The following is a 27,944-nucleotide window of genomic DNA, read 5'->3' as shown; positions in this document are numbered from 1 at the left end:
CCAGGGCTGGGAAACTGAGCCCTTCACATCTCGCTCTTGTGTCCATCTGGCTGCAACAGCTGAGTTTGTGCCTTGTAAATACCAGTGAGAACCTCAGAGTGACCATGAGTCTGGTGTATCGACTTCAAGTCCTGTCTGGAGAGATGAGTCCTCCCAGGATGCAGTTTCCAGAGCCTGAGCAGGGATCAATGAGCCAATTGTTGTAGGCACTGAGTGATGACCAGCTGAGAAGCTGGTGAATTCAGCATCACACAAAGACATGATGGCAGACTTCAGTCTCTTGTGGCTTACCCCCAGTAGCAGCTCCTGGCCAAGTCAGACATTATGGTGGCACTGCCAGCCAAACCCACTTCTCAGGTAGTCCCTGTCCTTTCCCTTCGTTCTCTTCCAGTTTTGTATCAATATAGAAACACAGAATCACTAAGGCTGGAAAAGACTTCCAAGATCAGCAAGTCTAACCAATATACATCTACATACACACACCCACACACGTGTGTGTCTGGCCTCTGCCTTGAACAGTGTACCCTGGTCTGTGGGTTCTTGGGTGCAGCTACCCTGGGTTTGCTGGGCCTCAAAGTGTGCAGGGAGGGTCCTGAGGGTGTCACTGCTGTTCTGCCCCACAGTGAGTAATGCAATGCTGTAGGAGACCCTCTAGCTCCAGGAAGCACTGCTGGCTGTTTCCCTGCCTCATCCACCTCGCCTGACTGCTGTCTTCTCCTTCTCTTCCAGAACATTGTGTGCACGGGCAGGCTGCGGTGGTACCCGGACCCCTCTGTCATTCACTGCATCCAGTCGTGCGAGGTAAGCCCTCCCTGTCCCCAGCACAAGCTGCCTGCTCTTTGCAGGAGAGTTCCTGGCAGTGAAGACCTGCTCCAGCACAAACCAGACTGTTTTCACCTTATGTTTGCTCTGAGCTGGGCCAGGGCTTGCTGGATGAGCAGAGATAGCAGAGGAAGTATCCTTGTGTAGAATCCCCACAGCCAGGATGATGCTGGGGAGCAAGAGCTGCACAATAACCTATTTCCTTCCTTGCCTGCTTCTTTTTGGCCAGCCCGAGCAGAATATTCTAGCAAAAGGATTTCACTGGCAAGGGGTATCCCCCAAAAGCCTGAGCTGACTCCAAGCTGGAATATTTCCCTAACCAGAACCGCAGTTCTAGAGTAACATGGGTCCAGAAAAGCCCTGTGTGACTCACCTGTCCAAATCAAACAGTCAGGATTTCCAGCCTTGTGTATGCAAAACAAACTGCTCCTGAAGAATCTGCAGACAAAGAATTCCTTGCAGAATTTGGTTAGCCACTCATTTAGCTTTGAATAATGACCAGGCAGGAGAAAATCATAGGCAGCCTGGAGTCAGTTCACAAAGGAAATTAAAAATAGGCAGTCTTTGTCAAGCACTAGTTGTTATTATGATTGAGGATAAAAGGAAAAAGGGGGGAAAATTTGGAATGTTGTATGCTGAAAATTTGGGATTTTTACCAAAAAGGAAGATGTAAAAGGAGTTTGCACACCAAAAATAGCTTTGGGGTTTGCTGATTGTATTTTTTTTTCTTGTGCTCATTTCAATGCGAATGATTGCTTTTCCTCGCTGGTTCTGCTGAGCTCAGCTCTTTGCCGACTGAAGTGTGGGGGAAAGGGCAATGTTGCAGGGGCATGTCCTCAGGAAGGAAACCTAATGGTCTACAGAAGGTGCAGCAGTTATTTCCCAAATTCAGTGTCTGTGTTGTGCACGTCTACTGCGAGACACCGGCAGAAAAAGTAAGGAAATGAGGTGCTGTGTGCTGGAGAGGTGTTTGGTGATTGAGTACCAGAAGTTAGTGATCCTCTGATATTTTGGGAGCTCTGTGTCTTCTAAACCACATCTTTTAGCACAAATCTGGGGTAATGTGTTTGAAATGGGATGGCTTAAGTGGAAGAGCAGACCAGATGATTGAGTGATTGTCTCTCTGGTGGTTCTTCTAGCAAGGGAGAATTTCTTGTGCTCTCTGGGACTAGGTCCTTTCAAAAGAGCTGATGGAGTGTGAGGTGTTTCTTCTTCCCTTCCTGTGCAGCTCAGGTTACATAAAGCTGGCACAGTTGTGACACTTCTCCCTTAGGCTCAGGTATCCCAGACTGACCCTAGTGTTTCCTCCTGTGTGGTTCCTGTGCTTCACCTTGGGTCTGTGTGTTCAGTGAGAGATCCCATAGGGAATGATGAAAAATGGCAATTTATTTGTTTGTGTGTGTGAGAGAGAGACTGAGTACCTGAAGTCACAGTGTAAGTCACTGTGCTCTCATCAAATGCGCTCACTGCCAACATGAGATCTTTATGTTCCTGTTTGCTTCACTCTCCTTTACTCTGAGGAAGCAGTCTCAGGGAAGACTCTTGGCAAACAGGAGGTTAACCAGGCCAAAATCTTGCAGTGTCCCACCAGAAGATGGAGAGATTCCATGTTCTTCATCACCCTTGTAGACTTCTTAAATACTTTTTCTGCTTTCAATTATTGTTTCGTCAAGAATGACCAAGCAGTCAGTACATACTCTTCCATCCGAGGTCTTACCAAAGCCCTGCATAAAGCTTCCTTGTGTTGGAAATGTCTCTTTTGATGGGACACAGGACTGTATCTGTTGTTTCTGCACTTGCATCAGTCTGGCAGTTCAGATATCCTGAGGTCAGCAAGTACATGCAGATCTTTCTCTTCCTCCTTTCTTTCCAACTGATGAGCACCAAGCTAACAGCAGATGTTTTGCCATCACTACAACAGCTTGCCCTTCCATTTTATACAAGAGAATGTCATCTTGTTTCTCTCTCTGTAGTCTTTCAGGTCATCTAACTATTTGTTAGATATCCTGATCCTCCTCTGTGGAACAGTGCCTTGTTCCTTGTCAGCAGTTTCATCAGGGCAGGCCTATTTTTACGGTCACAGTCACTCACTGTAACACTAATGAAGATTCCTCCTCAGATAGTTTCTTTCACCCTTATGCTCTCCTTTTTGGTACAGCTCCCAGCTTCCTCTTCATCCTTGTTTTCCTTCTCCTCACTTCTCACATACATGTCTTGGTTTATTTTTTCCCATGTGTTTCCTCCTACAGTGCTGCAAGCTGTTAAGGTTGGACCAATAATCCGAATTTTCCTAGGTAATTTTTTTTCCCCCACGTGAGTTTCATAGTAGCCATTGTCTTGCTGTAAAGAGTAACACTTATTGAAGGTGCCTCGTTCAAAGTACTGCTCTGGGAGCTTCTGCTTGGCACTGGCAAGAAGGGAGATGTCACCAGTCTCCCCATTTGACCACAGAATACCCTGAATGTTGTTTGTACTTCATCTGTGCTGACTTCCATCCTCATTCCTATTCCTCTTTGCCTTCCTTCTTGTGACGAAGAGCTCTGCAGTTCTCACAGGCTGTTCCACTTCCCCCAATCTCTTGTGGGTGTGGAGGCATCACACAGCAGGAGCAGAGTAAAGACTATAACCTGCACTCTGTCCTCACTGCATGGAGGCTCCCTCACACACGTGGTTCAGCTTCACTTGCCATGTCCATGGGTCATATTAGTCCTGGGTTCCCCCTCATTTCATAGGAGCCCCTCAATGGAGACACCTCCTTAAAGAGCCCAGACTGTGCCATCACAGTGAAATGCTGTTCCAGTGGACTGTCCATGTCACCTCAGGTCTGAGTCACCCCTTGGAGATTCTGTTGTCTCTCCGTTGACTGCCAAGTGTGTCTTGGATCAGGAAGGTTTCTCTTCTGGATGCCTCAGTGAGGGGAGCAACCCTACATAACAGGAATCCAGGCCACCTGGCAGCCCGTACTGTCTCTCTCTGGTGGAGTCACTTCAGGCCGGGGCATGAGAGCAGTAGCCAAGGCTCAACCTTCCCAGCTCCATCTGGAGCTCTGCCTCATACTGGAAAGTGCAGGTCACCATGCAGTGGCATTAGGGGGACTCTCACTCATCTTTCTCCTACGCTGGCGGTGGATCAGCCTGCCTGCTCATCCCTCTCACTTCTCTCCCCACCTCCCTTCTCTTTCTGTTAATCTGGTCATCCATCTGCCTCCCTCTCTCTTGCTGTGCCTTGCCAAGTTCCCCAGTGCCGGAGCAGTGAGGCACGTACATCGGCGAGGGAGGAAGGGGAGGGAGGGATGCAAACCCTTCCAGGAGCCCGTCAGGAATACAAGTTAGCGCTGAGCGCACTTTGCCTTTCGAGGGCCAGCGGAACATCTCGTCCCCTGCCATCAGTAGAAAAACAGATGGCGGCACCAAGGGAGGGGGCTTGGGGCTGTCAGGAGAGGGGAGTGGAGGAGGAGAGAAACCCCTCCTCCCCACCATGGGTTGGGAGGAGGTTGTTTTGGTCCTGGTGCTGTGTTTGACTGCTGTGAGGGAGGTGTTTGCAGCACCTGGGTCACGTTCTCCTAAGCCATCCCAAGGTGATCACCTCTGATGTATCATCCACCTGTGCTCAAAAGCAAGTGAGACTGTTGACTTGAGAGGAAGAGACAGCTTGTATATAGAGATCTTGTATAGAGATCCAAGTTGCTCCCTTTGACCATTCCTGCTACGGTCCAAAGTAGTCTGTGCATGAGTGTGGCTGCTATGGAGCACCTCCTAGTCTGTGCAATGCCCTATATCTGCACCCCTCTGTCTCTCACCACAGGGGCTCCTGTGCTTCACATTGTAGGTGGTTTAGATGCAAAGGTTCACTTAATTTATCATCATTGTGTTTACACAATGTTTTTCATAGAACGGGGTAATCACCACTGTCCTGCTCAAGTGCACTCAGAGAAAGCTAGGCTGCTCTTGCAGTGACCACAGTGAATGCGGGCAGCATTTTTGGGCAGCCAACACATTGTGCAACATGCTGGCCTCATTCTCACCTCCAGCTTCATGTCATTATGTGCAGGCAGCAAAGGGTTAATTGAAAGGGACTTTGACTTGAGGTCTCTGCCTCATGCCCTGGATGAAGATGGGCAGAGAACAGAATGCTGTTGTGAGCATGAGCTGCTGGGAATTTCTCAGGTCTTCCCTGAGCGAGGACAAGGTCTCGCTGCCCTCTCATGCTGCTGGTCATGTTATCACAATCGTAAAACATTCATCTGTTCTCTGTTTTGTGGTTTTCCTGAGCTATTGCAATGGAAATTATTAAATAGGGACTGAAGTGTTTGTGTGGTTGCAAGTTGTTCCTGAATCTCTTGATCCAACAGGTAGTGAAGGACCCTGAAGAATCCTTAGCTCTTCCCACCAGGATGCACAAAACCCTCACTCGGCACATCTGTGGCTTGTGTCCAGCATTTCTCAGTCAGAATTAACCCTTTGGAAGGCATATACAATAAGGATGGTGGGAAGCGTCACCTAAAACCTGCTGTTCTTTCATGTGATGGGAGACAGGGTGTGAGACTTGTTCCCTGGGACAAGCACTGCAACTGAGCTCCAGCTGCCTCTGTTCCTCAGTGTCACTGGGGCTGGGGACCCTTGGTTCTCACTCATCCCAGACTTGTGTGTCTCTGATTTTGTACCATGGCAAAACTCAGCACAGGAAACTGGTAAGAAATGTGATGCTGGTGGAATGCTCTGCTCCAGGAAAGATTCTCTTCTGAGGCTTAAGGCAGTGAGGACTGCAGGTACCCCATCTGCACCAAGGAGACTCTCTAAAGCAAGCATGGCCAGAATTTAGTCACCCTCTCATGATTCACACATCTTTCTCCTCTCCTGGACCAGACAATGCTGTACCTCCCACCCTGCTTAATGCAGCTTGTACAGATGGTGGGGGAGCATGAGGACCACAGACTGCGGGTAGTGGTCATTTCTGCATCAGCCCTGACATCTGACTGGTGAAACCAAAGCCCTTCATGCTGGGGAGGTGGAAGGCAAGATGGGGAGCTCTTTGCATTCCTGCTGGGTACATTTTCATGCTGCTTTTGGCATGGGCAGTGTGGGCTGCTCAGCATGGGATACAGCCTTCCAGGGGATGATCCAGAGAAATCTATTCCTCTTACAAAAATCGCAGCTGAGGCGTGCTCTTCCTAAACAAAGAGAAGATCTCTGTCCCCTGCACACACATGGAGTGTGATTGTAGCAGCATCATTTTATTAAGAGACAAAGCAGAGGGAAATAAAATTTTTACACAGCAGCACAGTGCAAGGACAAGGGACAGGTGCCCCTCCCCTACCTGCAGGGACAGGCTCACAGGACCCCAAAAGATGGAGGTCTTTTGGCATGGGTAGGGCTCCAGCACCTAGAGACACCAATAGCGGTGCAGCCCCAAAGAGGTGGGAGCAGCCTCAGCTTCCCCAAGTCACATTGTGCCAGCAGCCCTGCACTTGGGCTGTGCTGACCTCTGGCTGCTTCTCTGCCCTTTCCAGTTCAGGTGCCTTCCCCTCATCCCTGTCCACGTCCCGCTTTTCCCCCTCCCAGCAGTCACAGTCGTGCAGCCAGTGGTACAGACAGAGTGGAAAACCACTGAAGGCACCCGCTGAAATAAAAATCAATGAGTCGTTTCTGATAATAAACATCCCCAAGCGTAGCCCAGCCAACTGCTCTTCCAACACGAATATTCATTCCCCTTCAGCTCCTTCATCCCTTGTACATTGTTTTTCTTTCTGTTTAAGATCTGTAACAAGAACTTGGCAGAAACCAGATACAAGTGGGTCAGGAGGCCCTTGTGGTTTTCAAGGCTTGTTTTCCATAACCCGTTCTATCCTGTAACATATTTTGCACAAATGGCTTGGCAGGAGATCCAATCTGTGCAGCAGGAGAGCTGCTGAGGGCAGGATGGCAGGCTGGTGCTCATGGCACAGGAAGTCCTGCCTTCTCCTGTGTGTCCCAGCGGTACCCTGTGAAGGGTGAGCCACCATGCTTGCCAGGAGCACTACTGACACACAGCAACTTCCTCTGCTCCTCCCACCCTGTTCTTTCCTGCTTCTGTGTCTCTTCTCCTGTCAGCACTGAGATCAGGGTGTGAAAAGGACAGGGCTGAGGAACTCACCGTGAATATATCATGGACATGGATGTTTTGATGGAAGCAAAGATCTGCTCCGATGTGGTGATCTCTACCAGCATTTTATCTCTTTCTTCCCTCTTGTCTCTTGGACTATGCAAAGACCTTTCCAGATGGGTCTCTGCTGAGCCATGAGGCCTCTGAGCAGCACAGTGCAGAGGGATAAAGAAACACATCCCCATTCAGGGGTCCAAAGTGCCACATTCAATTCTGCAGCAGAAGTGTGTCCGAGCGAAATCCTGGCCTGGGACACAGAAGCACTTTCAGGCAGCATGAAGGCAAGGACCTGCTCTCCCAGGATGGCCACTGACAGCAGCCCATGGAGCCTCTGTGCACTCCATCCCCCTTGCAGACACCAATCCTGCACAAGCTCAGCATTGACTGCTTTAAATGGGCCCAGCTGCTTGCAGGAAACCCCAAGGGACCCCACTGTCCTGGAGAACACCTAGAGCTCCACACCAAGACTGCTGGGAGGTGCTATGGCAGCAGCAGTGATGGTCCATGAGCTGAAACCAGACAGCAGGGTGTCACAACCCTCCAGCCCACCTGAAGTGTTCACTCAGGTGTGTGGAGAATGTTCTCAAGCAGCAGGCTTCTGTTTCTGTAGTGAGACTTGGGGAGAAGACATTGGAGCTGGAGCAGATGTTTCTGGAGACCTGAGATGTGGTATAAACAATCTGCATGCTTAGCTGACAAGTGGCTCAGGGACACCAGCAGGCTCAGAAGCAGTTGGAATTTCTCTATTTTGCTTTCTGTCTGTGTCTGAGGTGATGGGGCAGGTCCATGATGTCTCCAACGAGCCATGCTACAGGCAGGTACCACAGTTCAAAAGGAGCAGAGGGATGGCTCAGGGGACAGGAACTGGAAGACATAAAAATGGACAATGAAGCACTAAGTCTGTAGGATTTTGTTTCTCTTCTTCAGGCCACTTGGTCCCAGGTTCCCGTTTCCAAATTTCTAGAGGTCTCTTCTTCTGGATGTTGCTCACTCTACTTCCCTCTTTACAATGGTCCAGGTAGACCTTGCTCTCTGCTCAGGGTAGCTCAGGGCACAAAAACATCCCAAAAAACTTTCTGAGCATAAGCCAGACCTGTTCCCTCTCTGTCCCTCTCTGTTTTTCAGAGCAGATTACCTCCTTGTGCCAGAGAGCCTCCAAAAGGAGAGAAGGAAAGTGAATGTGCTTGGGGTGTCAAGGGGGGAAGAAAAAATAAAATAAAAGACACTGCAACAGAGAGAGCGCCAAGAAAAATATTTAATCCAAACAATGAACATTGTCATTTCCTCCCACAGTCTGCATTCCCAGTCAACTTCCCTGGGCAAGCAGGGAGAGCCAAGAATGACCGGGCTCTCTGCCTCACCAGCGTGAATGTGTGTAAGGAAAGGGATCTGTCCTGGGGACCCGGTGCTATGGAATCACTTCAGCCAGCTCCTGCCACATCTCTGGCCTTAAGGACTGACAGTTTTCTGCAGGGGAGCAGTGGTTTGGAAGGATGTTGGAGGGATTGGGACAGGGATGGGAGGGGGAATTTTTAAGGACCCAAGGTGGGGTGGTGGATGTATTGGGGCTTTAAGTGAACCAGATGTTTAACAAGGCTTTGGGCACTCTTCAAGTCCTCCCAGGGACCTCCCAGAGCTTTTGGAAAGATCTTGCTAGTGACTGAGGTAGGGAGGAAGAGAACACATCTGGCAGGCAGCCTCTCCAAGGGCTACTGCAGCCTGTCCATGCTTTTCTTCCCCACATATCCTGTTTGTTCCTCCCTGCCACAGGCAGCACCTTCACCTGGAACACAGCTTCTCTTGCAGACCCCTGCAGTTGTAGCACTCCCCAGCCCTGGGACAACTCAGGTTTGTGTCCCATGGTTCTGTGAAGCCTGGTTTGGTCTGACATCCCCCTGCCACCAAAGGGATGGGGTTTCCAACTCATCTTCCCACCACTAGTGACTCATCTGTCCCAGGAGCAGAATTACTGGTGGTGAAGCTGATGCACAAGGCATGAGTCTGAGGGCAGCAGCAGCTTTTCCAGGGCTGGTCCCTGCCCAAAAGGTGGTTCCCCTGTTTCTCTGGGGCTGCTTTCAAAGTGATAGCTGAGGAGGGCAAAAACACCTGCATCTTCTCAGCCATGTAGTTGGATTAGCATAAAAGCAGTCTGAGCTTGATGCCCAGAATACCAATTCCCAAAGGGACAAATGAAAGGACAGCAAAATCCATGCTGACTTAGAAGCTCCATGAAAGCTAAGTGTGCACCTTCCTTGGATGGATCAGCAGAGTCACAAAGCCCAGGACCAGTCTGGGAGAAAGCATTTTGCTTTTTAAGGCTGGACTTGGCTCCCTGAGACTGGGATCTGGCCTTTCAATGGCTGTGTGCAGATAGAAATGACAAGCACTTTCCACTTCAGTGGCAGATCGGAGGAGTCTTTCAGCTCCTCAGTTACACAGTTAGCCAGGTAAATGCTGATTTTTTTTTCTTTTTTCCACCTTCCTCCAAAACATCTGGAAGGGGGCATGGCCAAAAGCAAGGTGCTGGGTCTTCAGGTGTGCTCAACCAGAGCAAAACGTGCATTCCTGGAAAATAATATTTATCAAATACCAGCAGTGAAGCACTGAAATATGTCCAACACTGATGTGATCTGTGTTTGAGTCTTCGTGATCCAACTTTCCCTCACCTGTTGCACCCTTTTGTGCTCTTTCACACTGAATCAACCTACGTGTAAGGTGGGTTTGAAGAAAAATGCCTGGACCCTGCCCGCCCCACTGATGGCACTGGGGACTCCCTGCTGGGCAGGACAACAGCCCCAGGGATGGAGCCAGCCTGGGGACTCCTCAAGGGTTGTGGAAAAATACTGTGCACAGGCACTGCTCCCTGGGTGACATCTCCCAGCATCCTTGAGAGAAACTGCACCATTTGAGCACTCAGAGATGATTCTGTCTGGGATGCACTGGGATCTAACCAGTCCTTTCTCGCATCCTTCCTTTGCCTGCAGTATTTTTCCCTCTTTCATATTTTTTTTTCCCCTTCAATTTTTTCTCTCTTCATCCGTGCCTGCTCCCAGCTTTGAGAGGCTGTGTTTTTTTAGCCTATTTAAATTGCCAAGCACTTGATTTGCCGTTACTATTTTTGTGCCGGCAGCGCAGGGCTCCGGCCCGGCAGTGCCAGATGCTGCACCTCCACGTGCTGACACACGCCCCACTGGAGCTTCTGTCTGAACAAACAAGGAAGATGGATGGCCGAGCGGGAGATCCGCTGACACAGCCCGTCTCCCTGGCTGCCTCGGTGGCACGCCGCCTGGCCCAGCAGCTCCCCACCACTCAACGCAGCGTAGAGCGGCTGCTGCAATTCCCTTATTCAGTTTTTCCCTGTTTATAAGAGACATTTCAACCAGCCCACTACCCACCTCCCCCCCTCCACGCTGGAGGATGCGTATTCTGGCAGCTGAGACCCAGCTGACCATTTCCCTGGATCACATCCATAACCTTCATGTGGCACAGCTGGGCATTGCTGTTTTCCTTTTTCTTGCTAGCATCTTAAAACATCATCAGGTGTTTTTGCAAGGCACAGATGTGAGCAAACCGCCTTCTCCCACCACTGGCATTGCTTTCTGTAGAGCCACACGTCTCAAGCACTGAACAGAGTCTGTGTGGGTTCTGCTCTCTCACATCTCCTACCCTCAATAGATTGCGTTGCCTGTGTCCCCACCTTGCCATGATTCCTGCAAGAATGAGCCTGGTACAAGTACAAGGACTCCTGTGCCCTTGAGGATAACCAACACCTTATTTTGTTCTTTCTGCTTGACAAAAGGCAAAACCATGTGGAGGCTCTCAGTAAGGCAAAGGCACAGGAATCACTGTGTTCTCAAAACACTAGACAAGGAGCAGGGACAGAAATCCCCAAACCTTGTGCCTGGCTCTCCTGAGCCTCGAGTCCAATTAGTCATTTTTTATTTTCCCTTCATATGTTTTTCCAATGTAATTTGGAGCATGAGTTGTTAAGTTTCCCCAACAAGTGTTGCCATAGGAGCCTGTATTTGTTTAGGGTGGGGTACGGGCTCCGGCTGGGTGAGAGGAGGGGGCAGTTAGCCCTGATAGGTGTAGTGAGAGACTGGGAGCCTCTCCTTCCCCATCCTGTCCCTGCCTCTGTCCTCCCCCCACCTTGCATGCAAGATCTGGAAATCGTTTCAGACCTGTGCAGCCAGGACGGGCAAACATCCCCATAATTGTATGGAAACTACCAAAGCGACGGGTGTTGTTTTGCCAGTGAGTCATGACATATGGAGCAAAGCTCAAGGAAAAACTCCACCGCGTGGAAGGCTGCAAAAGCAAATCACACCCAGAAGAGCCTTCCCCTGCCAGCGTCCCTGGCCAGTCCCGACGGCATCCTGGTACCTGCCAGCCCCAACATCCCTGCCCTGGCCCTCCTGCTGCTCAAAGCTGCTTTGAGACTAAGAAACCTTTGACCACAATCATTTAAGACCCACCTGATGCTTTTTGGTGGAAGAGGAGTGTTAACACTGTTGCCTTGAAGAAATTGCACCCTGGTCTCCTCTGGATGAAGTTTGTGACAGCAACGATTGGAGTCAAATCCCTTCTGGTTTTTTGAGTGAGCTGCCTAATTCGGCTGTGCCTCAATTTCCCAGCTGTAGGGAAGGTGTGCTCTTTCTTCTGCTCTTTCAAAATCTTCCAGGCTAATGCGATCTTTCTGTGGCTGCTTGAATTTGGCCTGTGGCCTGTGCTACTGATAGCGGAGACCAGAACTGGTGGTTTGCCATAATCCCTGCTGCTACTTCCTAAAGTGTTATTAGCCTGTGTTGAGCCCATTTCTGTTCCTTGTGAGTCACAAGGACAAAAAGCCACATGGGTTCTCTGGTTTTGGCATGGTTTTTTCATGTGAATTACTGGTATTATCACCAGGCCCACATGTTGGTTTTGGCACAGTGGGTGCAGGGCTATTGTGGTGCAGTGACATTTTTCAGCGGGCTCTCGTTCAGTTTAAGGGTGCTGCATGTGAGTGTCCATCATCAAAGGCTGAGTCTGGGAATTTTGGGGAGTTCAGTTGTTGTTTGGGGCCAACCAGACCAAATGAAATGAGTCAGCTGCTTCCATGAGCAATGGGATAGCCAGGGCTCCACCAAGAGTCCTGTTCAGTCTGGAGAAGACTCTGTGGACACCTTAAAGCACCTTCCAGGACTAAAAGGGGCTACACAAGGGTCAGGGAGGGGCTTTTGGCAAGGACATGGAGTGACAGGATAAAGGGTAGTGGTTTTAAACTGAGATAGGGTGGGTTTAGACTAGATATTAGGAGCAAACTTTTGATTCTAAGGGTGGTGGGACAGAGGCACAGGTTGTCCAGAAAAACTGTGGCTGCCCCAGTCTTGGAAATGTTCAGGACCAGATTGGACAGGGCTTGGATACCTGGTCTAGTGGAAGATGTCCCTGCCCATGGCAGGGATGTTGGAACAAGATGGTCTTTAAGGCCCCTTCCAATCAAAACCATTCCATGATTCCACGATTCTGCTGGAAAACGTCCTCCTGGAGGTCAGCCATGGTTGCTGGGCCAGTAAGTACCATCACAGAGCCCAAAGTGAAAGAAGCATTTTGTTACTAATCACTCTAGGAACGAATGGCTTCTCCATCCTGTAGCTCGTTCAGTGGCTGCTTGGCAGTGCTGGTGTAGATCTGTGATAAATAAACCTTGGCTGCCGACCGCTCCTGACGCCTCCTTGCGAGTGCTTCCCATGCACGTCGCTGGTCACAGCCATTGCACGGGAGAGATTCTCAGCCATCACTGGCTGCCTCTCAGCCCCACTTGCTTCTTCTCTGATCAGATGATTCATGTAAGTGAACAACAATAAACTGGTTTTTTGAATGGCTGCTCATGCCATTTAACATTTCTGACACAATTCCACGATCCTCTAGCTGCTGCCCTTAGAACACCCACTGCTCCATCCACACCAGCTGGGATATCTGGTGCCCTTTGGCTTTGAAGAGGGGCTTGTGTATGGTGGAAGTGGGTACAGGGGCCTTGCTGAAGACCTGGGGCCTCTACTTTTGGGGGCAACCTTATGCTTTTGAACAACCTTTGACAAAACCTTGTTGCTCTGCCTTTAGCCCTTCCAAGCAGACGGCTGGTGTGACACCATCAACAACCGGGCATACTGCCAGTATGACGGCGGGGACTGCTGCTCCTCCACACTGTCCTCCAGGAAGGTAAGGCAGCACCTCCCGTGGCCTTGGCCAGGATCTATGGATTCAGGGGTGACTGCTATCTATGTTCTTTGGCTTTGCTGGCTGTGGAACTGAGCCTGCAGTGTAATTCTCCCATGAACGGAGAACAAACGCGCAATTTTAAACCAAAGCCAGCTGAAGCTGACGGACATCATCGCACTGATTAAGAGCGGGGTTTGGACTCAGGCCAGCGTGATTGAAACTTCAGCCCAGCTCCCACTGAGGTTCATGGGATTTCCTCTCATATTGGGAAATGTGTCCCAAAGAAATGACTTCCATAGGACATAGTGCTAGACATGGTGAGTCAGAAGTCACCTTGTGTAATTGAGCTGTCTCAGGGGATTTTTGGTATGGTCCACTGGCATCTGCTACAAGTGATGTTTTCCTCCCTCTCTGAGGAGGGAAGGATAGCATAAAGGGAGTAACTTGGCGTTGGGGTTGCACAGACCCCTTTTTGTCTCCCATCACAACCTTCCCTCCCACCTAACTTGCTATCCAGCACTCACAGCCCATTCTTCCTAATCATATCCAACAGCAAAACAAATCACAGGGCATGAAATAATTTCTCACTGCGAAAATATGTGAATTTGGATCTTCTCATCTTTGTTGTGGAGCTTGAATCATTTCTCCTTTCATCACGCATACATACACAGAGAAAAGGAAAAATAAAATCCTGGGAAGATCCACTTGAGATAGGAAAGAGGAGGCTTTACACCCAAGTGATGAGTGAAATCCCCACAACAATATCATGACATCTCAGAGCAAGACATGGCCAAAATAAAGGATGGGTACACAGTGGAAAGTGGTGGGGTTCAGTCCCATGGCTCTCAGGAGACACAGACACAGCTTTCATCCCCCACAGGTCCCAGATCTTCTGCTCAACATGCCTCCAGCACATCCCTTTTAAGACAGATGGAGAAATACAGGGTTTAAACATCAAAAAAACTCCCCAAAGCACTCCAGCCCTTCCTTTGCTGATCCAGTCTGTGAAAAATCAAATGTGTTTCCACAGTAAGAAAAACTGCTGGCTCTGAGCCTGGTGTGTATAAAATCTCTGAAGAAAACTCTTTTCTCGGCTCCCATGGCTCATTACCAGGCCACTGTCAACCAGGAGTCAGATGCTCAGTGTATGCCCTCCGTCCTTTCTGTGCTACCACCGGAGAAGGGGACACAAGCTTGCTCGGTCACATGCAGAGAAAGCAATGTGCAGTGAGCCTCCCAACCCGCACAGGGTGTCTCAAAGCTGCACAGCTTATGAGTGGAACCCACTGCCTGTCCCATGGGAGGCTGTTCCTGCTCAGTGAGCCTCCATCCTGCCTGGCTTTCCTTAATCCACAGCGCACAAGAACAATGCACCTACCCTGGCTTTTATGTCGGGCAGTGTGGAGGTCAGCTTTGCAGTTGAGAGCTTGGCTGAGTTCCCCAAATTGCTGCAGAAGACGAGGCTATATTATCCTCATGCTTTGCTGGAAGAGCCAGGAGTAGCTGACAGGTCCATAGGTTCAGACATGGATGAAGGGGGTCTTCTAACAGGGACCAAAGTAAAACTTAAATCTAGAGGTGCCTCACCAGTGCCAGCCCTAGTCTGACTGTCTTACCCCCATCAGGGGACACTTCTCGCCAGGGTTTGACATTTGGGGCACAAGATTCAACCCGACCTTTGGCTGCAAGATTTGAAACACATTACTAAAAAGGAAAAGGCTAAGAACAAAACTCATCTGGGGACAGGTTGTATCAGAGCCCATTCCTCGGTGAGCGCAGAGCCTGGCAGTGCCAACAACAGGGCACAGCCCAAAATATCTGTTTGTCCATAGCAGGGTGGAGAAACCTTGTGGGGGCGTAGGGGTGTCCCAGGGTGGAGGCTGAGATGTCCCTTTGTTCCCCCAGGTGATCCCGTTTGCTGCTGACTGCGACCAGGACGAGTGCACGTGCCGCGACCCGGCGGCCGAGGAGAACCAGTAGTGGCACCATGAGGGGCCTCTCTGGGTCAGGCAGCGCCGGAGGAGCCAAGGGGCAGCAGCGGGGCCGTGGGAATGGCAGGGGCGAGGGGGCAGGAGCCTGAGGGAGAGCCGGGCAGGGGGATGGCGACCGCGCACGGAGGGGTTGGGTCCAGGCCACTGAGGAGCCCAGGAGGGCAGGAATGTGGTCCCCTCCCCATCGCTGCTCCCTCCAGAACCCACACGAGGCGCTCAGCCAGGGGTCTGGTGCCGCCTCAGCCACACGCTGGGCTAGGGTCCATCCACGCCGAGAGCCCAGGTGCTGCCATGGATGTTTGTCCTGGTCCGGCTCCTGGGTGTCTGTCTTTGCTCTGGATTTTGTCACTATTCACCCCTCTCTGCTGTACAGACTTCTTTTAGCAAGGTCGAGGTAGTTGTGATCTCTCTGCAAATATTTAAACTTAATTATATCTATATACATATATATAATATATATATATAAATATATATTATATTTTCTTTGCTCTTGATGAAGCTGAGAAAGGATATCCTTTATCACACACCCATGCTGCTGTGAAGTACTAACCATTGAGAAAAGTGCAGGTCAGGGCAGGAGGAGCAGGGATTTTCCCCTTCCTTGCTGAGAGGGAGCTGCAAGGAGGATGGCAAGAGAAGCCAAACATCCAGGCCATGCCAGGAGAGAGCTCCCCAGGAGTGGATGCTCTCACCTCCAGGTGATTTGGGCATCTTGCAGGGACCAAGTTTTGCCCTTGGTATTTGCCAGTGCTTTGCCTTGTTCTGCTTAGGGCGTGGATCAGGATTCTGGGGTTGAGAAAAAATGTTATTGTGCTCTTGAATCATCCCAGTGAGCACAACAGATTCCAAGGGCACCACAGGCATCCATCACACATTACTTTAGAGCCCTCTGGGCATGTGTCCATGGGGATCACTGCATGGTCAACAGGAGCAAAGACTCAGCATGCTCCCCCTCTGTCTCACTCCCCCAGCCACTGCACACCCAGCTGGATGTAGAGGCCAAACCAGTGTTGCTGTGTGATGCTGGAATGAAGGATGCTGAGGTGGTCCTTCTTCTCTTTCCCCCACATCTGAGCTCCAAATGAGTTGTGTTGTCAGAGGAGACTAGACCCTGTAATGCCAAAGGGACCAAAAAACACCTGTCAGGAGACTTTGAGAATCATCTTTTCTCATAGACATTTTCCTTAGTATCAGTAGTATTACTATCTCTGTCCCAGCCCCTCATGCTGGACATACAGCTGCTGATTTCCAAGAGGCTCTTGCTCCTGTAGGCACTAAGTGAAAATCTGCAGATTCAATTCTGGCCTCAGAGAAGCCCAGCAAGAACCTCTGCCCCCAATAATTGATTCCCAGAAGCTCAGCTAGGACCCAGCCACATAAAGGCAGCAATGGGGAAGGTGCCTGGCTCCAGGTGGGATTATCACTAATGGTTTTGTGCTATAAAGAGGCAGAGAAAAGGGACAGAGGAGAAGAGAGCAGAGAAGGGACCACAGAATAGGAACTCATTGCAGGGAGCCCGGGTGAGCTGCAGGCTGGGAGCAAAGGACTCCAGGCTGCCCGGCTGTGTCCTGCCTGCACGGCCTGTGCTGTTGGATACAGGCTTCCAGTGGTGGAGAGAGGGTGACACGGTGTGGAGAGACCAGGAATTTTCAAGGCATCGTTTGGCTTCCACTAGCTCTACCCCATCCTATTTTGTCAGGAATTTCCTATGGTTGTGTTTTACTGGAGGACCCGAGTAGGGGCAGAGGTGCTGGGATGTCCCACCAGCATCCAGGCAGGAGATGCCTTGTCCTTCTCCAAGCCCTTTCCTGACCCCAAGTGTCCCCATCCACCTGGCCTAGGCAGAGATTTGAAGAGGTGGGGGACAATGAGCCCCATCTCCTCTTGGGACGCTGACATTTTTGTTCTCATCATGCACAGGTTGACCCCACCCCAAAATTCACTGTCAGTCGGGCAGATAGCAGCAATATTTTGTCAGATAACAACTTTTCAATAAAAAAAAAAAAACAACCCTCAAGCAATCCAAGGAAATTCAAGCAATAGTTGGCCCAACACCCCCAGGATGTGTAACTCAGGCAGCCTGTCCTGCTCCACCAGTGCAGGAAATGGGAGATCCAGGGGCCCCAACACAGTAGGAGTGGGGTTCTGGCAGCCCCCAACAGCTGGGGGCAGTGAGGATGTGGGATGAACACGACACACAGAAGCAGAATTTCAAGTTCCAGCATCTTGTCATGACAAACCCATCCCTACCTGGATGCCCATGTGTTTATATGCCAAATTTGTATCCTTTTGGCATGAAAATCCTGGGTTTTTTTTCTCTGCTCACCTGTGTGTGCAGGGAAGGGACTGTGCCCCATGGAAAGGGGAACAGGAGGAGGGTTGGGATGGGAAGTGCTGGCTTGGCTGGTAGACATTTGTGCTTCTCATGACCAGACAGCTTCTACGTACCGAAATATTGTTCTTCTATAGCGACACTGAGCGGTTTTTGTCCCCTTTAGGGTTTTATTCACAATGGAGGCTGCTGCTATTTTTATTTTTTTGTATTTGATAATTATTTTTTATAAAAATCTATGAAAAATAAATAATCTTCTCATCCTCCATCTCTCTTGCCTCCTTGATTCCCCCAAAAGGGAGCCAGGGAAGTGGTTTGCTTGTCCTGACACCTTTGATCTGACATATTCTCTTCTTCCCAAACCACAGACTCTCCCAGAACAGTCACAGCCCAGTTGGATATTTCCTTTGGGTTTTGGGGTGTGGAGGGACACTCATCTCTAATGCCACCCCCTAAATCAAGGCTGCCACCCAGGCAGCTTTTGCTGTGCCACCAGCTGCAAGAACACTTCTGCAGAAGGTCTTCTCCTGGTTATGCTACAAACTGGTCTAAGACTGGTCACTTTTTGTAATTTATCCACTTAAAATGTAGGGAAATGTGTCTGTGTGTGTGTATGTGTGTGTGTGTTCACACTTCACCTCCCTGGGGGGAGCAGAAGGTGGCCCACACTAGAGCCAGAGGACCACATGATATCCTGGCAAGAAATTTAAAACCCAAGAGAATAAAGTTGCTTTAAGATTTGAGGATTTTTTTTTTCCATTGTTTTTTTAAGTGACTGAGTAAATTTTGTACTTATGGACTGAGAAACACCAAAAAGCCCTTGCCCTGTGTTTAAACCTCACTCTTCTTCCTCCAGCCATCTCTGTAGCTCCTCATGGGTCTTTTCTTCATGTGTGGGACTCAGTTCCAGAGGAGGAACAGCATCTCCTGGTGACATCCAATGTCCTCTGTAGGGAAAAGCTCCCCAAATTGTGCACTCTGGAGAGGAGCCAACAGCAACCCTTCCAACACGCACCTAAAACCCTTCCTAAAAATCTTCCCATGTGCTGGTGACACATCCCTTGCAGTCCACTGCAACCTTTTTTGGGGTGGCTTTCTCCAAACCCCCATGGATTGCAAGCCAGATAACCCCTGAGAAGATTTTGTGATGAGCTAGCTGTGCTGAGATATTTACACAGCAGTTTAGGCTTGCAGCTGCACACCCTGCTCCACACAGACCTTCTCCTCTTCCTCCTCCTCTTCCTCCTCCATCTCACTCCATAGCCACAGCTTACTGTGCAATGAGATGGTGGTTAACTGCATGGAAAACAGCAGAAGGAAAGTATTTGGTATATTTTTAGCTCTTTTTCCTGCAATTTAGCACTGAGAAAAGAAAAAAAAAAAAAAATATCAAGTTGTTCCATGAGACTGGTTTCCTATGGATTCATGTGCTATAGCCCCTAAATCCCTCTTGTGTCCTCCCAAGTGTCCTGCCTGTCTGCCTGTCTGCCTGCCCAGGCTCCCCCTGGGTCTTCCAACCATCTGGCAGGGCAGGTGGCAATACACATTGGCCAAGGGACCTGCCCTTGTAAATCCCGATGGCCCGACCATTAGACACAGCACAGCACTCTTAAGTGGCTTTTGGCACCTTTTGCAGATCTCACCTCTGTTCAGGCACTGGTTTTCACATTCTTTGTGGGACATTAATACTCATATTGCTGTTAGTCCTCCGCCAAAAGTCTGCCAGATGGACCAGGACATTCTCCAGGGGTGCTTGACCACCAGACAGCACCATCCCATCCACCTTAATATACTAAAAAAATGGCTAAAAGAAGCCTTTTTGGAGTCTGCTTCCAAGTTCCCAGCCAGTGGAGGTTTGCAAATCAAGAACTGAGAGACCCTTGCCGAGGATGTGTAAAAATGCAAGTTTTTCCCCCAAAGGTGACTGGAGACATCTTTACCTTTCCACGTCCTGCAGAGCAGGTGGGCAAGACGAGGCGCAGGACACGGCTCCATCTGCGTGTGCTGAGTGGTTTGGGACTTGGCTAACCCATTGGGCAGACAGGCTAATGCTAAACTTGTGTGAAGACTCACCCAAGTTCAAAGGCTGAGAGTGTTTTATCTGAAACCAAAGATGACATCAACTGGACCAAAACCATAAACAAACACTCCAGTTTGCCAGAGCCAGGGATTACTAACAGCTCCGTTTAATAGTCAGTTAAATTATCATCTGGAGTTTTACATAGTGTTACAATGATTTTTTGTTTCTGTTGTTTAAAACCTTTTTTATTCTTTTTTTTTTTTTTTAAGTAATCCAGAAGGGTTTTGTATTTCTTGCCACATGGCTGTCTCACCCTAAAGCACCCTACTTTCAATCTACAGTAGTAAAACGTCACATTAGAGTTTTAATAGAACATCAAGGAACATGAATTGTAGCCATCTTTGTAAAGAAAAGGACCAAACTGTCTTTATATGTTAAATAACTCCACGACAAGGAAAAGGTAGTAATGCTATTACAGGGGTACAGACGCAGCAAAGAAAAGTTAACGACCCAGAGGTTCATCTCAGGTGAATGATTGCTCGTTAATTCAGAAATAAAACAAAAAGAAAGGGCAAGGGGGGTTGCACAAATGGTTGGAAAACAGTTCTTGTCCAGTTTTCATTTTGCTGGCAGCTTGGGAAGAATCAGGAGTCCAAGAGAGAAAATATTGTGTAGACCCTGCAGCAGATGTGGATGGTGTCAGCTCTGCAGGGAATCACAGAGACATAGAATGGTTTAGGTTGGAAGGGACCTTAATGATCATCTGGCACCAACCCTGCTGCCGTGGACAGGGACACCTTCCACTAGACCAGGGCACACCTATTTTGGGTGAGCAAGCCCCACACAAGACTTTTCACCATGGCCAGGTCTACAGACAAGGGTCAGGCCCCATGGGGGATTGGTCTGGTCCTCCATGCTGTCTGCTGGCATTTGTCTGACATGGACTTGTGTGGTAGCTGAGAGACTTGGGCAAGAAAATCCAAGCTTGGGAAAGGTTCTGACATGCAAATCTAGAGTGAGGAAGCCAAGAAGGGAGCCCTCACAAAGCCAGGGTCACTGTGAAAATGGCCCCACAGGTCTGCCACGCTGGCAGGTCCTGCCAGCACAGCAGCTGCAGGGACACCATGGCAGGCAAATCAGCAGAGCACAGTCCTGCCAGCAGCCTGCACAGTCTGTCACAGGGTGAGGATGCTGAGCCCCATCCAGCTGTGCAAGGGTGCTGCCAAAGGACTTTGGAGGGGTGGGATTCCCCTCACTCTCCAAAGCCCAGCCCATGGAGAAGCCGGGACTCGGGGAGCACAGTCTGGCCCAGCTGGGTGATGATGCTGCAGGGCTTTGGTTGCCCGTGCAAGGGCTTTGAAGTGTCAGCACAGAAGCAGAACAGAAATATCTGCAGAGCCTCAGTGTAAATCTTGGGGCCAGATGAAAAAGTAACCTAGGCAGGTGTGAATGCATGGGGTGCCCAAGGTTTTCCTGGCAGCATCACAGTGAGTGGCTGGCAGACAGCACTGCTCCTGTCCTTGCTGCTGCACCTAGTAAGTAATAAAAGAGAGGAGTCTGCTACCCAAAAGAAAACAGTCTGCATTTCACATAAAGGCCATGTACACGGTATTACTTGGCGAGAAACCAACTGGCGTCTGGGCCAGAGCAGCCTTCATTCAAACATCCCTTCGAGGCTTGAGGAGTGGTGCCCTTTGCCCATGGCTGGATGGCTGCCCAGCTGGAAGTTAAAAGTCCCAGCATCTGCTGGGATAAGCAAAAGGATAAACAGAAGTGTCTTGGCCAAGAGTCTCGCTGAAAGGAAAAGGAGTGATGACTCAGTACAGATCACCTGCCCATATATACCTGTGCATGGAGGTGGCACTGGTCTCACTCTGAGCCCTAAGCCCTTGGCAGCATCAGGCACATCAAAATACAAGGACAAACACATGAGAAAAAGCTAAAAAGATCCAGGAGACTTCCTTCTTGCACAGAGCAAACCTTTGTCTGATGGCCTCTGCTAGACACCCTCACTACAGCAATGACACGGGGATGCCCAGGTCATACTGACTGCTGGTGGCTGCTCCCAGCAGCTCCCCAGTCCAGGTCAGCTGCCCCTGGAGAGATGTCTGCCCGTGAGAAGGAAAGAGCAAAGAACTGTGGTCCTGAAGGAAGGTACTGAACTGCTGTTGAGAAAATACAGTGATGCAGGGCTGTCGGCAGTGACGGGCTGCAGAGCACAGCCCCCTCCCTCTCAGCACCACGCAAATATTCAAGCCATGTCCTTGGCAGGTAGGAGGAGGAATGAGGCAGAAAATGGAATGAGACAGGCTGAAGACTGTTCCTGCCAAGACTGAAAAAAATGAAAAGGAAATTTCTCTCTGGAGGCATGGTAAAAATCCCACTGTAGGGCTCCGGTCCTGTCCAGATCAAAGGTGTGCAGCTGGCAAGTCCAGAGCTGCCTCCTCTGCAAACCAGGCAGGAAGCTGAAGCTAAAAGGAACCTGTTTTCTGCCTCCAACATCATCAGCAGTTACAGTGATTTGGAGACTCGTTTGCTCCGAACCAAACCCAGTGTCCCAGTACAACCCCAGCTCTCTGGCTTTAAAAAAAAAAAGTTACCAGAGGAAGAAGCGGACGTGAGCCTGAACATGGGCAAGTAACACCCCCAGAAGCCTGTCCTCCATGCCCTCTCTGGGACCAGAACCTTCAGGACCATCCTGCACTATGGCATTGGGGTACCTTGCATCCCTCTCCCCTCACCACACAGAGCCTGGGTTGTACCACAGCTACAAGTGTCTGGTGCAGAACATCTTGTCTGTGCCACCTGGCTGCTGCTCTCTAGCTGGGCTCTCCTCAGCAGCAGCTTGATGCTGCTTCTAAGTTTTTGTTATGGTGGGTAAAAAAAAAAAAAAAAAAAAAGAAAAAAAGATAGTAGAAAGGATTTTAAAGTTGGCTTCCTAGGAATGTGGTCCCTCAAGAAGAAAGCTCACGATGTCCAGCTGACCATTGGCCCTGAGGCCAAACTGCTTTTGTTCTGGAGGACTCTGCATCTTGGAGCATATGTGGGTTTTGACCATGGCAGAAGAACCTGAGGACCTGGGGTCATAATGCCCCTGCCTCTTCACCCCAGCTAATGACACCACGCCAGCTCTGCCCATTAATGGCACCACTGCTCGCCCGGGTCTCACCCAGACCTCATGCTTTACAACTGCAAAAAACCCCATCCCAACCCTGCTGGCCACCCAGTGGCTGATCAGCTCAGCCATAACCGTAAGCATCTCAACCTGACCTGCATGCCCTGCCTCCGTTTCGCCTGCATCACCTGCTCTCCCATCCTGGCTGTGTCACCATGTTTCTCCCATGACTGGTGTCCCCCGCCTTTGAAGACAGTCCCCACAGCCAGGGCAGGGCTGGGGCAGGAGAAGAGGGCTGTGCCCTCCCAGTCTGCCTTCTCCACCAATGCTGAGGAACCTCTTGGCAAAATGAATAAAACAAAACCAAGAAAACTGGGTCCCACAAGACTTCTAACTAGAAAGGCTTTTGGCCAAGTTGAAGAAGAAATTAATACTGAGTCAGTCCTGCACAGAGCAGCCGGTTTTGCTCCCCAGTCCAAATTCTTGCCTCCAGAAACATCAGTGACACCCTCCCCCTCCATGGGTCCGTGTGTAAAACCCTCAGAAAAGCCCATGGGAAGGCCAGCCTGAGAGCAGGTGCCCAGAACCCTCAGTAGTCCTTGTCACCATAGTCATTGTAAAGGACACTCAGCGTCTGCTCCTCGCACGTCTTCCTGAGGTCCCGGCTGAGCTCCGACCAGTCGAGCCCATAGGGCTTGATCTCGCTGTAGCGGCAGGCGAGGTACTTGAGGGATGAGCGCTGCAGGGTGATCTTGGGCTCCTGCAGGAGGCCATTGCACCAGCTGCTGAGGTCCCCCAGCTGCGAGAGGATGAGGCCAGCCTTCCTGCAGCGAGGGCGGGCAAGGGGAGATGCCAGGGGGGCGATGGACAGCGAGTGGTGGCGGGAGTGATGGAGACACCACGGAGAGGATGGCGGGAAGGGCGGGAGGAATGTATGGGGAGAGAAAAGTAAAGACAGTTAAGGACACCATGGGAGCTCCTTGAGGGAGAAGAGATAATGCAAGAGCAGCTGTGTGGAGCCTGATGCTGCCAGGACAAGGAGGGATGGCGGGGCTGTGGGGACACACCATCCCCAAGGCAGCACCGCACGCTAAATCCATGTGAGAACCGCCCCTACCTGGGGCAGAGATGCCCATGTCACCATGGCAGTGCTGGACCTGCTGGTCTTGGGACTCACACTTCCCTGTCCTGTCTTCTTCTTCCACCCTGTATCACTCACACAACAAGGCCAGGTTTGCTGAGAGTTTATTAAGGAGACAGTCACAAGTGCAGCTGTGAAACCCCCAGCACCCCTTGGGGTGGACATCACCAAGGACTCAAGTGGCACCACCTGTCACTGTTGCAGCTACTGGACCCAAATACAACAGGATGGGAGACCAGGAGCCAATAGCACTGCAGGCAGAAGGGATAAATGCTAAGAAGTGTCAGGCATGACATATATGGCCAGCCCAGAACAGTGTTGCCATGTGTGTCCTCTCCACTAAGTCTATGTGCTGCGTATTCAGGAACTGTGCTAGTCATTCATGGCTTGGTGTAGGAATCATAGAATCACAGAATGGTTTGGTTGGAAGGGACATTAAAGATCATTTTGTTCCACTCCTCTGCCCCATGACAGGGACACCTTCCACTTGAGCAGGTTGCTCCAAGTCCCAGCCTGGCCTTGAACATTTCCAGGAATGGGGCATCCTCAACAGTGCCAGAAATACACAGTATCAGGAGCAGTGTGCCAAGATACCACTGAGGAGGAGGGATATTTAAAAAACAAACAAAAAAATCTAAACCAGAATGCCATGTCTGGCTTCTGAGGGCCTGTATGGAAGGTTGAAGGTGACATATAAATTATGATCCACACAATATCACAAGACATAAGTACAGTGCATATCACAAGACATAAGTAAAGTGAAAATCACTCCCACTACATGATTCAGTATTTAGTAACAGCTTAGGAAAAGTGTCCTACAGGACACCATGCAAACCAGAAGGGATATACTGGGGCATACATCAAACACATCCAAAAACTCTTGAGAAGGATGTGGCAGAGCTCCCTGGCTCTTTGCATGTGCATTTTGCATCTTCCAGTTGTGGAAAACAAGACAAGGAAGGGCAAGCAGCAGCAGCAGCTTGTAAAGATCCACAACCCAGCCAAGAAAGCCTTAAGAGAAAGTCAGGTGACAGAGGCAGAGGAGGTCCAGGATGAATCCATCTTCTGCAACAGACATACAGCACACCCAGGGCATCATAGCCTCAGTGCAGGCTTGTCCTGGTAGTGAGGAAGTGCTAAATTACCAACCTCTTGTATTGCATGAGATATTGGAAGAGTGCAGAGGATCATGGCCAAACATGATCTAAGTTGTGCTCTCTTCAAATTTGTCCTCTTAAAATTGTGCTGCTAATGTTTTTATCAAGAAAATCAGTTTGTACAGATAAAACACATTGTATTCATTTTAAATTTGTCTCACACTTTGGGTGACTTCCAGGGAATTTGGCCACTGTGGAGGCAATGGATTCAAATGAAGCATCTTGAAAGTATCTCATGTGCCTGGAAACACAGACAAAAGTTTGTGTCTGATGAGCTGGGATAAGTTTCCTACATAGCTACAAGGCCAGTTGGTGGGTTAGAATAGTCAGGGAAAAGAAGACACATCCCCTCACTAGCTTTAACTCAGCATCTGCTCAGCCCAGAGCAGGCAGCAGTCACAAATCATGATCCTGAAGGAAAAATCACATTCTTTCTGGACATTCTACCTTAGGATAAGCAGGGTGGGCTGGTTTGACAGCTCCAGAACATGTGTACCAACCATGAAGGAACATCCACTGCCTCTCCACACCTCCCTCCAGGCCAGGCACAGCACGACAGAGCTGCTTGAAGAGGAATTAATACACCCCAAGTCCAGAGCCAGCCTTGGCTTTCCTGGAGAGAAAACCTTGGATGTGATTGCAGCTCCAAGGGCCCAATCTGGAGCTGCTGAAAGGTTGTCCAGCTGTGCAGACACATGACAGCTGCCACCCCACAGCTCACATCCAGGGCATGCCAGAAAGGCAAAGGTGGCTAGCATGGTGCTGGCTCTGGAGACAGCCACCCAAGCTGGCCAGCCATGAGAAAACAGCCAGGCTCTCACTTATCTTGATCTCTGCATCTGACACCTAAGCAAGGTGCCACGAGTGCCTCTCCTCCTCCAGCATTACAGGTACCCTCAGGGAATGCCTGGTATCACCCCACAGATTTTGGCTCAAAGCCCGTAGGCACCACCAGACTTCACTAGGCTTTGCATCAAATCCAACTTCCACTTATTGCTTGCTTTTCTTCTCCATTTCCTTTCCTTATGCAAAGACCAGGGTTCTCTGCATCCCTTCTTGGACCCCGAGGGAGCGACTTGCTTTCATAGCCTCAGACAAGTTATCTGTGCACTCACAGAAAGTTATGCTTCTTCAGTCCAGCAGCCAGCACTGCCAAGAAGGGAGCTGTGTGCCACAAATGAGCAGAGCGGGAGCTGCCCTGGATGTGTGGAGGAGGAGGGATGTGGTAGAGTGGGTCTGCATCCACGACTTCAAAAGAGCATCAGTAACAGTCAGACAAACACTGTCTGCTGGCTAAATAATGTCATCTGCAAGTGATTTGTCCTGTCACCACCAGTCTGGGTGCTTCGCCCTCGCAGACGATCAAACAGGAGGTCTGCTTTCCAAGATTTGTCATCACCAGAACCCGCTGCAGCTGCCTAAATGCCTCTTTCCAAGGAGTGCGAGCTGCAAACACTTCATCAGCAACTTGCGTCATCCTATCCTAAGCACTCCAGCTTTTCCAGAGGGTGCAATTAACCCTCTGGCTCGTAGAGTCACACAGAAAATGGCATCATTTGGGTAATTCAGTGGCATTTCTGGCTGCTCCACAGCAATGCACCTCTGCCTCACGGGGCTCGAGGAGGCAGCTCCCACCCCGTGTTCTGGCTGGTCCTCGGTCTCCTCACTGGGGCAGAGAGCAGCAGTGGCAGCGCTCAGACTCACTGATGGCAGCGGCTCTGTGACGACTCCAGTCTGTCACGTAAGGAATTTTATGTGCTCCTCATGCAAATCACCACAACAGATGGTCAGATGGTCTGTGCAAACTGGGGCAGGATTTCACATCTGGAAATGGAGACAGAGCGGCATCACCACAGCTGGGATCGAGACAAAGGTGAGACTAAAGTCCAAGCCTGCTGATCCCACTCGGTGTCGGGGGATGAGGTAACCCTGGGCAGAAGAGCTGCTGGAAGCCTCTGCCCTAAAAAGACTCCATGTGCTGCAACGTTGCTACTGAGCTTTGAGGCTGTGCCTCAAAGAGCTCACATTTCTTAGGACATAAATGGGAAAAGAGGAGAGACCCCAGCTCCACTCCAGGGCATGGAGGGCCTCCTCCAAGTTTCCCACCAAAGCTGTACCAGGAGACAAGTCCAAGGCACTAAGTGCAAGGTAGGCACAAGGTATTTACTGAATCTCTCTGACTGCCTAGCAGGGGTTTGGAGGACAGAGGATGTACACAGAGAATCTCCTATCCTCTGCTAGAAGTACACAAGTGATCACCTGCAGAAGCAAAGCTGGAAGACAGACAGTGGTGAGACCAGCAAGAGGATGTGTGGGGCACGGTATAGGGCCATGAACTTCATACATAGGAGCTCTTGTTGATGTACATTTGAAAGTAATCCTGATTTCCAGTTGAGGTCACAGCTCTGGTTTTTGGAGGCCAGATGCTATGAAACACCACTGCAGCCCACACAATCACTCAGCCCAGCCTGCTAAACTGATTGGAAATATCTGTGTTACTGGGAAACCATGCAGACTAAAGCAGATGTTGAAGGGCATGGGTAGAAGAGAACATCTGGATATCTCCACAAGCCTGGGACATTCTCAGGCAGTTGGAGGGGCTTCAGTGACGTGGAAAAGCCTGAAGAGAAGACATGGTGCCTACTGAGGCACAAAGAGACTATTTTAGACAGGAAGAGCTCAGGACAACCTCCTCCTGCTGTGGCAGCCCAGCACTGCCTGGGCACCAAAAACACTCATGTCACCCCCACACAACCACAGATGTGGATCAAAAGTGAGGAAACGCACATTCCAGACCTCAAATCAGTCCTCTGCCTGCTGGGGACCACAAGTGGTTGGAGTTCAGCACACAGAGGTGCATTCAGCTCAAGCCAAAGCCCAGGAAAAGGCAGAAAGCAGAATCCAATCTCCATCCCTCGAAGGTGCGTTGTTTTTCCAAGACCTTCTGCCTTTTTGCCTGTGGCATCAGCTATGAAGGAAAAAAGAGAATGCCATCCCTCTGCCACTCTGCACAGCATGAAC

At 50.1% G+C, this 27,944-nt stretch overlaps 2 protein-coding genes across 3 annotated transcripts in view; one reads left to right on the top strand and one right to left on the bottom strand.

Moving 5' to 3' along the window:
- PAPPA2 (pappalysin 2) overlaps positions 1-15,147 on the top strand; it is an 86,672-nt gene extending 71,525 nt beyond the window's left edge. For both annotated transcript variants that reach the window (XM_088060420.1, XM_088060419.1), the window contains exons 20-22: positions 730-801; positions 13,069-13,167; positions 15,073-15,147. In XM_088060420.1, coding sequence (XP_087916546.1) covers positions 730-801; positions 13,069-13,167; positions 15,073-15,147 — 246 coding nt within the window. The remainder of the gene's footprint in view (positions 1-729; positions 802-13,068; positions 13,168-15,072) is intronic.
- A 5,947-nt stretch (positions 15,148-21,094) lies between these two features.
- The window catches only part of ASTN1 (astrotactin 1), a 57,543-nt gene continuing 50,693 nt past the window's right edge, over positions 21,095-27,944 (bottom strand). The window contains exon 25 of the mRNA XM_088060485.1: positions 21,095-23,449. Within this exon, the coding sequence (XP_087916611.1) occupies positions 23,215-23,449 (235 nt within the window). The 3' untranslated portion in view covers positions 21,095-23,214. The remainder of the gene's footprint in view (positions 23,450-27,944) is intronic.

The sequence above is a fragment of the Pseudopodoces humilis genome, chromosome 10 (assembly GCF_049639895.1).
Source record: "Pseudopodoces humilis isolate 2021_Gansu_Grassland_sample_001 chromosome 10, ASM4963989v1, whole genome shotgun sequence".
Classification (NCBI taxonomy): Eukaryota; Metazoa; Chordata; class Aves; order Passeriformes; family Paridae; genus Pseudopodoces; species Pseudopodoces humilis.
This window is presented reverse-complemented; position numbering and strand designations above follow the sequence as displayed.